Source organism: Clinocottus analis, unplaced genomic scaffold (genome assembly GCF_023055335.1).
Source record: "Clinocottus analis isolate CAN_PGR_092001 unplaced genomic scaffold, fCliAna1.0.p SCAF_38, whole genome shotgun sequence".
In the NCBI taxonomy this organism is placed as follows: domain Eukaryota; kingdom Metazoa; phylum Chordata; class Actinopteri; order Perciformes; family Cottidae; genus Clinocottus; species Clinocottus analis.
In genome coordinates, this window is record NW_027176131.1 from 167,501 (window position 1) to 177,500 (window position 10,000).

A 10,000-nucleotide genomic window follows, 5' to 3' on the forward strand; every position below is an offset into this window, starting at 1 on the left:
CGTGTCCACTGCAGCACTGAGATCCAGTAACACTAAAACATACACCAAGAAGTTGTTCAGCTGATGAAAAACTACTTTTTCCATTATTTTTACTTTACTGCGGTTTGATATTGGGCTATAGTGTTTCATTACTTCGGGGTCTAAACTAGCCTTTAGGAGTGGTTTAATAACTGCAGCGTTTAAGGCTTGTGGGAAGACACCTGAGAGAAGGGATGTGTTTACAGTGAGTAAAAGAATAGTGCTCACCTAGTGTGAACTTATAATCTATTAGAGAAACCCACCAGTTAAAATGATTATTGAACAACGTGGAATAGTTTGAGCTTCATTTATTTAGTATTACACATGTCAAAGATAGAAACAACAAAACGCCATACAAAATACTATAACAAAGTAACAATGTATAAAAAAGTAATACTGTAAAATATGATAAAAATAATCAAATGTAAAAAGAGTAACAAAGTAAAAATACATAATAAAGTACAACTGTTTAAGCCGTAAGGTTTCTATAAAGAGAATACATGTGGTTCATAACTAATCACTTGATCAGGTGGAGACCTGTCTAACACCTAACACCTGTCTAACACCTGTCTAACACCTGTCTAACACCTAACACCTGTCTAACACCTGTCTAACACCTAACACCTGTCTAACACCTGTCTAACACCTGTCTAACACCTAACACCTGTCTAACACCTAACACCTGTCTAACACCTGTCTAACACCTGTCTAACACCTGTCTAACACCTAACACCTGTCTAACACCTGTCTAACACCTGTCTAACACCTAACACCTGTCTAACACCTGTCTAACACCTGTCTAACACCTAACACCTGTCTAACACCTAACACTTGTCTAACACCTGTCTAACACCTAACACCTGTCTAACACAGGTATAACACCTGTATAACACCTGTTCAACATCTGTCTAACTGTTAGTTTTTGTAATGCTTATAATACTTTAACAACAGGAACGTTACTCATGTTTCTGTTCCAATGTTAATGTTATATAATGTTATAAAGCCTGTAATCAGACACAGATCTGGATCTTCTCTGATATGAAATCTCCTCTTCTGAGACGAATACACTACAATCACAATACGTGTCATGAGTGCTAAGCATGACCTGGGTTAGTAGTTAGTATATGTGTAAAGTTTAATACCAACAAAGACTGAGCTCTGCGATGAAGACGCAGGAACTAGGTTTTCAAAGCCAGAAGAAAAGCGCAGAATCAATTCAGCAAACTTTCTTTTGGGTCGTCTCCGATATGAGGGCGAGTTCACAGGCAAAGACAGAGTCCTTCAGGTTCTCATCTGGCAGGAAGTCGAGGGCATTAGTGGGAGGAGCAAGTCACTGTAAAGCTGATCCACCACCATTGTCCACAGACTGGACGGCCATCTCTTCATCGCCCTGCATAGGGCTGCTGATTGCTTCACACGACGTCTGTAGGCAAGAATATTCATAATCTTCCATTATGGCTGGTGGAGTCTTTGTGTGTGTTTGTACCCTCTCAGTGCTGCGCAAAAGAGCTCCTCTCATCATGGGAGGAGCTACTATGATGAGAGGAGCTACCATGATGGGAGGCGCTACTGTGGTGAGAGGAGCTACCATGGTGGGAGGAGCTACCATGGTGGAAGGAGCTACCATGGTGGGAGGGCTATCATGGTGGGAGGAGCTACCATGGTGGGAAGAGCTACCATGGTGGGAGGAGCTACCGTAATGGGAGGAGCTACTATGGTGGGAGGGCTATCATGTTGGGAGGAGCTACCATGGTGGGAGGAGCACTTTTGCTCATTATTGAGAGAGTTCAAACAGCTCTTATCACAAAGAGGCCCTTTATTATATCTGACTTTAAGCCTCAATATAATTTAGCAGGTGAATTGTGTATAAATCCAATAGGTAAAGCCCTCAGAGGCTAATTCATCATTTTGGTCAATTTAATAGAAATAGTTGTCACCAAAGAGGATTTTAGCTGCAGAGACCAAACAGCCTTTAGATAACGGGAAAAACTACAGAATATAAAATAAAATATCATTTAAAACTAATATAGTTGAAAAAGATATACAATGTTGTATAATAGAATAGTGTGAAACCTTGGACGGGTTGGCCATGAACTCTTCCTCCATTGTAGCTTTGAGAGAGTTCATCTTTCCTGAGTCACCCAACATCTGCACATATATGGAATATAATAGTACAAATGATAATACTTATATCATAATATTATTATTAATAATAATAATGATCATTTAAATGAAGAAAGTCACCTGAGTGACGAGTGCTTGCAGCACGTCCGAGCAGTGGATTCTGTCTCCAGGAAGCGGAGGTGGCTCCATGTGGGCCAGGATGACGGGATTAGGACCCCTCAGAGGGTCCGGCAGAGCGGCACAGAAGTCTGACAGCTCACTGTGGGACACCAGAGAGTCTGTTAGGGTCCACTAGGGTTCGCTAGGGTCCTTTAAAGGTCACTAGGGGCCGTTAGGGTCCTTTAGAGTCCACTAGGGTCCGTTAGGCTCCTTTAAAGGTCACTAGGGTCCGTTAGGGTCCTTTAGAGCCCACTACGGTCCGTTAGGGTCCTTTAGAGCTGACTAGGGTACCTTAGAGTCCATCAGAGTCCACAACAGACTACGAAGGCTTGTCCAGAGGAGCACCTGTCCTGTAGGGATTCACCTGTAAGGATTCACCTGTACTCCAGGGAGTAGGACTCACCTGTACTCTAGGGAGTAGGACTCACCTGTACTCTAGGGAGTAGGACTCACCTGTACTCTAGGGAGTAGGACTCACCTGTACTCCAGGGAGTAGGACTCACCTGTACTCCAGGGAGTAGGACTCACCTGTACTCCAGGGAGTAGGACTCACCTGTACTCCAGGGAGTAGGACTCACCTGTACTCTAGGGAGTAGGACTCACCTGTACTCTAGGGAGTAGGACTCACCTGTACTCCAGGGAGTAGGACTCACCTGTACTCCAGGGAGTAGGACTCACCTGTACTAAAGGGAGTAGGACTCACCTGCACTGTATGAACTGCGAGGCGTCTGGGTCAAACTTCTTCCAGGTCTTAAGGAACATCTCGAAGTGGTCGTCGCTCAGCGGCTCGGCGTCCTCGGACTCGAAGGTCTCCAGGACGACCACGATGTACAGGTGGACTACCAGCAGGAGGGTGAGGAAGATGTGGGTCACAAAGAAGACATAAGCGACCACCGGGCTGCCGCAGTTCCCCCTGATGGCGGCTCCTGGGTTCTCCGCGTCGGGGTCGCAGTCCGGCGGCGATCCCGTGACGGGGATCAGGAAGCTGTCCCAGGAAGCCGACGTGCCGATCATCAACAAACACGTCATGCTGCTGCAGAACGTCTCAAAGTTAAACACGTCGTCGATGGAGTGGAGTCTCTTCACATAGGCAAAGTTAAACATGCCGAAGAGAGAGGAGCTGCACATGAGGATGAAGAGGAGTAGGCTGATGTTGAAGAGGACAGGAAGTGACATCATCAAGGCGTTAAGCAGCTTCCGGATGGCCTTGGCCCAGTAGAGAAGACGAAAGACATGAACCACTCGCAGCACGATGAAGTAACCAGGTAAGAAATAGGGCATCACAAAGTACTTCTCCAGCACAATGCCTGAAGAGACAGAGAGAGACAACAACATGAAACTACATCAGAGCAACAAAAGCAAGTTCAAAGTCCTCCTATAAAGAACTCGCATATCATCGGATCGTAAAGCCCTCCGAGGAAAATCTGTATTTGTGATTTTGGGCTAAAAAAAAAACAAACTGAATTGAATCTTAATTTAAGTGTTTTTGTTTAGTTTCACTCTTGTTTACATTGTTGTTGCTTTTAATGTTGGTTTTACCAGGTAAAGTGCTTTTGAGCACCGTCTGTAGCACTACACAAATGACATGTCATTATGAATCATGAGTAACGGCTCTTTCTACGGGGACACCTGTACGCCAGGTAAGAACGTCAGCAAACACAAGAAGGTCTTCAACCCTGGAACAGGAAAGAAATTTCATTGTTATATGAATACTAAATGTTGGAATAAGGAATTGTGTTTTTACTTTGGATAGAAGAAGAAAAGGCTTCTATACTTTGGATAGAAGAAGAAAAGGCTTCTAAATGAAGAAGACAGCGCCCTCCAGAGGAAGCTCACCCAGGAAGGAGCAGACCAGCACCAGCAGGTCCAGCAGGTTCCATCCGTCGGTGAAGTAGTGCTGTCTGAGCGCCACCACCTTCAGGAGGAACTCCAGGACGAAGATGAAGATGAAGGCAAAGAAGAGCCACCACAGAACGGTTTCCTTCTCCAGGCTCTGCTGGTCCGTCTCCACCATCAGGGTCACCAGGTTCAGACAGATCACCACCACCATGAAGGCCCTGAAGGGCCGGCCCGTCACCAAGGCCACGAGCCGGGCCAGCAGGCAGTTCTGCAGGACCAGCACACCAGTCTGTTTGTTAAGGCTGTGTTAAGGCTTCATTAAGGCTTCATTAAGGTTCATTAAGGCTCATTAAGGCATCATCAAAGCTTGATGAAGGCTTCATTAAGGCTTCATGAAGGTTCATTAAGGCTTTTTTAAGGTTCATTAAGGGTTAATTAAGGCTTCATTAAGGTTCATTAAGGCTTTATTAAGGTTCATGAAGGTTTCATTAAGGCTCATTAAGGGTTCATTAAGGTTCATTAAGGCTTTATTAAGGTTCATTCAGGGTTCATTAAGGTTCATTAAGGGTTCATTAAGGTTCATTCAGGCATCATCAAAGCTTCATTAAGGCTTTATTAAGGTTCATTACGGGTTAATTAAGGCTTCATTCAGGCTTTATTAAGGTTCATTAAGGCTTCATTAAGGCTTCATTAAGACTTCATTAAGGCTTCATTAAGGCTCTATCAAGGTTCATTAAGGCTTCATTAAGGGTTCATTAAGGTTCATTCAGGGTTCATTAATGTTCATTAAGGGTTCATTAAGGTTCATTCAGGCATCATCAAAGCTTCATTAAGGCTTCATTCAGGCTTTATTAAGGTTCATTAAGGCTTCATTAAGGCTTCATTAAGGCTTTATTAAGGTTCATGAAGGGTTCATTAAGGCTTCCTCGAGGCTTCATTGAGTCTTAACTTCATCAAGGCTTCATTAAGGCTTCATTAAGGATTCATTAAGGCTTCGTTAAGGCTTTATGAAGGTTCATTAAGGATTCATCAAGGCTTCATTAAGGCTACATTAAGGCTCATTAAGGATTCATCAAGGCTTCATTAAGGCTTCACTAAGGCTTCATTAAGACTTCATCAAGGCTTCATAAAGGCTTCATTAAGGCTTCATTAAGGCTTCATTAAGGCTTTATTGAGGTTCATTAAGGCTTCCTCGAGGCTTCATTGAGTCTTAACTTTATCAACGCTTCATTAAGGCTACATTAAGGCTTTATTAAGGTTCATTAAGGATTCATCAAGGCTTAATTAAGGCTTCATTAAGGCTTCATTAAGACTTCATCAAGGCTTCATAAAGACTTCATTAAGGCTTCATTAAGACTTCATTAAGGCTTTATTAAGGTTCATTAAGGCTTCATTAAGGTTCATTAGGAAGGGCCGGCCCGTCACCAGAGCCTGCAGGCGGTTCTACAGGACATGAATGAATAATTATGAATAGGATTTAAATAATTGTATCTTATATTAATACCTGAGGGGGTGGAGCAGGTCTATAGGCCCTATATTAACTGGATATTAGTAAAATTAATACATATTAATAGCTGTATTAACTGGATATTAGTAAAATTAATACATATTAATAGCTGTATTAACTGGATATTAGTAAAATTAATACATATTAATAGCTGTATTAACTGGATATTAGTAAAATTAATACATATTAATAGCTGTATTAACTGGATATTAGTAAAATTAATACATATTAATAGCTGTATTAACTAGATATTAGTAATGAATACAGATTAATACCTGAGGGGGAGCTACAGGTGTGTGTTGCATCCTCAGTCGTCTCTGAACAGACTTGTAATATTTCTGCTGCTCCTTCGTTCTATAAATGTTTTTACCTGCAGAGTGAAGAAGAAACAAAGACGTGAAACACCTGTCTGTCTGCACTGAACCTGTCTGTCTGCACTGAACCTGTCTGTCTGCACTGAACCTGTCTGTCTGCACTGAACCTGTCTGTCTGCCTGTCTGTGTGAACCTGTCTGTGTGTGTGAACCTGTCTGTGTGAACCTATCTGTCTGCACTAAACCTGTCTGTCTGCCTGTCTGTGTGAACCTGTCTGTGTGTGTGAACCTGTCTGTGTGAACCTATCTGTCTGCACTAAACCTGTCTGTCTGCCTGTCTGTGTGAACCTGTCTGTGTGTGTGAACCTGTCTGTGTGAACCTATCTGTCTGCACTAAACCTGTCTGTCTGCCTGTCTGTGTGAACCTGTCTGTGTGTGTGAACCTGTCTGTGTGAACCTATCTGTCTGCACTAAACCTGTCTGTCTGCCTGTCTGTGTGAACCTGTCTGTGTGTGTGAACCTGTCTGTGTGAACCTATCTGTCTGCACTAAACCTGTCTGTCTGCATAAAGACGTATCTGGTCTCTGTGCAGCTGCTCGATGATGACTCTGATGAAGAAGTTGAACGTGAAGAAGGAGGTGATGAAGAAGCCGATGAAGTACAGGTACATGTAGGTTTTGGCCTCGTAGACGGGCTGGAACTCCAACTACACACACACACACACACACACACACACACACACACACACACACACAGTAGTATCAGTACTAGTGTTTTAATACCAGTACACATGTTTTAATACTAGTACACGTGTTTTAATACTAGTAAACGTGTTTTAATACTAGTACACCTGTTTTAATACTAGTACACATGTTTTAATACCAGTAGGCGTGTACTGACCAATGTAGCGTCCACAGCTGAGTACATGATGTCCAACGAGTCAGACGATGCCCCCTGGTGGACAAACAGAAACACTGAATACAAGCTCAGGTCACCTACCAGGATACACTCACTTCTAAGTGTGCAGACTGAGTATGCAGACTAGGTGTGCAGACAGAGTATGCAGACTAGGTGTGCAGACTGAGTGTGCAGACAGAGTATGCAGACTAGTTGTGCAGACTGAGTGTGCAGACTGAGTATGCAGACTAGTGTGCAGACAGAGTATGCAGACAGAGTGTGCAGACAGAGTATGCAGACTAGTGTGCAGACTAGGTGTGCAGACAGAGTGTGCAGACAGAGTATACAGACTAGTTGTGCAGACTGAGTGTGCAGACTGAGTATGCAGACTAGTGTGCAGACTAGGTGTGCAGACAGAGTGTGCAGACAGAGTATGCAGACTAGGTGTGCAGACAGAGTGTGCAGACTAAATCTTCAGACTAATGGTGTAGCGCCCTGGTCCCACAGCGGCCTGAATGCAGCTCTGGAGGCAGCAGCCGTCAACAACAGGACAGACTGACCAGCCGCAGCAGCGTCAGGAAGCCGCTCAGCACGTTGTCGTAGTGGAGCTTTGGCTTCTTCCAGCTGACCTCAGGGTAGTTTCCATAGTGGAGCTCGAGACACTGGGTCTTGTTGTTCACGTCGTCGGATGAGAACATCTCCTCTGAGGTCTCATTGAAACAGTAATGGAACCGTCCAGCAAACAGATTCACTCCCGTGATACTGAAGACCAGCCAGAGGGCCAGGACCACCAGCAGGAAGTCCAGCATGGACGGGACGGTCCGGACCAGAGTTTGCACCACCACCTGCACACAGACAGGAGAAGAGGGAGACAGGTCATGTGACTGTTCCTTGCTGCCTGTCTGTATGCTTGTCTGTCTGTCTTTGAAGAGTGGTCTCACCCTCAGGCTCTGAATGCGAGAAATAACCCTCAGGAGCCCCAAAGCCCGAAAAGTCCTCAACAACTGAAAGGCTCCCATTCCAGAGAACCCAAAGGCGTCAGCTGCCAGAGACACCACAGACACCTGGAGGAGACAACCCTGTAACATCACTACTGGGACCAGTTTAACCAGTAATAACTTGCAGAAACAATACTGGGACAGTTTAACAAATTACTACCAATAATCAATGTCATGGAATTATTCTCACCTGTAAGATGAGGAAGTCAATCCAGCTCCAGGAGTCGCTGAAGTATTTCTTGAGTCCGAAAGCAAACCACTTGAGAATCATTTCCATCAGGAAAAGACAGGTGAACACCTGATCTGCTCTCGCTAGGACCATCTTCAACACCTGACGGTGCTGCAGGTGAACGTCTTCAAACACCTGTTCACAAACACACTGACGGTAGGGCCTGACCAGGTGTGTGAAGGTCCTCAAACACACTGACGGTAGGGCCTGACCAGGTGTGTGAAGGTCCTCAAACACACTGACGGTAGGGCCTGACCAGGTGTGTGAAGGTCCTCAAACACACTGACGGTAGGGCCTGACCAGGTGTGTGAAGGTCCTCAAACACACTGACGGTAGGGCCTGACCAGGTGTGTGAAGGTCCTCAAACACACTGACGGTAGGGCCTGACCAGGTGTGTGAAGGTCCTCAAACACACTGACGGTAGGGCCTGACCAGGTGTGTGAAGGTCCTCAAACACACTGACGGTAGGGCCTGACCAGGTGTGTGAAGGTCCTCAAACACACTGACGGTAGGGCCTGACCAGGTGTGTGAAGGTCCTCAAACACACTGACGGTAGGGCCTGACCAGGTGTGTGAAGGTCATGCGACATCATAAAGGCTCACCGCTGTTCGCTCTCAACAGGCTGGCAGCTGTTTGTAGGTTCACAGGGTTTGTTAGGAAGCTAAACATGGAGGGACTTAGGACCCAGCGGACGGTAGGCGTGCGTCGGTCTGAACTACCAATGTGTCAGGGATAGAACTTTAGTTATGGTTTTAAATAAATTACACCACCAAACTGCATTCTAGGTAAAACCCGCCCACACAGGAAAAGACAGAAAAGTAAGCCTCACTTAATGATAATAATAATAATAATAATAATAATAATAATAATAATAATAATAATAATAATAATAATAATAATAATAATGTCTTTACCAGAGCTGCACTGCTCAGCACGATGATGACGATGATGATGATCTCAAAGCACTCGTGCTGCACAATGGACAGACAAGCTCTTCTGAAGTTAGACCAGACCCTCCCTCTGCCGTGGGACTTGTCTACGTCCTGGAACGGACAGCACTGGTAACACTCTGAAGTACACACACACACACACACACACACACACACAGTTCTCAGCGCTGCTATTGATCCTGGATCAGCTCCTGCTCTTCATCACGTTCACAGAGACTCGTACTGTCACTGCAGCAGTCCTCTGGGTCTGCAGGCCGGTCCTCTGGGTCTGCAGGCCGGTCCTCTGGGTCTGCAGGCCGGTCCTCTGGGTCTGCAGGCCGGTCCTCTGGGTCTGCAGGCCGGTCCTCTGGGAATGCAGGGGGTCTCTGGTGAACACATGGAACACATGAAGGTTTTATGTTGACTTCATCAAACACGTGCATGCTCATGCGCATCAGGATCCGGTCAAGGTTCTGACCCGGGGATGAGTTTAAGCTCGGCGATGACATCGCCTCTCCACGACTTCCTGTGCTGCTGGTTGTTCACAATAGGTTATGAAGCACAAGGTCCGGCTCAGACAGTACAGACGGACACTATAGTAGTATAGTATAGTAGACCTAATACAGCAAATATATTAGTACCACTGCAGGGAAACCTCTTTAAATCTTGTTCTCAGCCAGGATCCAGGTATCGGCGGTTACTATCTTTTGTTTCCTCCCCTTCTTCTTCCTTGATTATTTTCTTAGTTACTGTTGAGAACTGGCTACATTATCAGTTAACAAATATAGATGTTTAAAGTAAAATGTATAAAATTACTTTTTTCTCCTTTTCTTCGTCATCTTCAGACGTTTTCTCGGCGTCGGCGGTGGGCGCCCACCAGGAGGCGCTGGTCAGGGCGCCGTGGTCATCTATCTTGCTGGGGACTTCCTTATTGTCTACCAATAAAACAACAACGTAAAGTAAATGACATAGTCATGAATCATTATT

General features: G+C 45.0%; 1 protein-coding gene across 3 annotated transcripts in view; it reads right to left on the reverse strand.

Annotated features, from left to right (window-relative positions):
- Window positions 1–322: 322 nt before the first annotated feature.
- The window catches only part of LOC137799710 (sodium channel protein type 4 subunit alpha B-like), a 17,385-nt gene continuing 7,707 nt past the window's right edge, over window positions 323–10,000 (reverse strand). For all 3 annotated transcript variants that reach the window (XM_068596512.1, XM_068596513.1, XM_068596510.1), the window contains 14 exons: window positions 9,830–9,948; window positions 9,258–9,399; window positions 8,999–9,153; window positions 8,046–8,219; window positions 7,799–7,921; window positions 7,418–7,702; window positions 6,861–6,914; window positions 6,538–6,666; window positions 5,923–6,024; window positions 4,138–4,408; window positions 3,005–3,608; window positions 2,263–2,401; window positions 2,092–2,166; window positions 323–1,441 (listed from right to left, as the gene is read on the reverse strand). In XM_068596512.1, coding sequence (XP_068452613.1) covers window positions 1,349–1,441; window positions 2,092–2,166; window positions 2,263–2,401; window positions 3,005–3,608; window positions 4,138–4,408; window positions 5,923–6,024; window positions 6,538–6,666; window positions 6,861–6,914; window positions 7,418–7,702; window positions 7,799–7,921; window positions 8,046–8,219; window positions 8,999–9,153; window positions 9,258–9,399; window positions 9,830–9,948 — 2,465 coding nt within the window. In that variant the 3' untranslated portion in view covers window positions 323–1,348. The remainder of the gene's footprint in view (window positions 1,442–2,091; window positions 2,167–2,262; window positions 2,402–3,004; window positions 3,609–4,137; window positions 4,409–5,922; window positions 6,025–6,537; window positions 6,667–6,860; window positions 6,915–7,417; window positions 7,703–7,798; window positions 7,922–8,045; window positions 8,220–8,998; window positions 9,154–9,257; window positions 9,400–9,829; window positions 9,949–10,000) is intronic.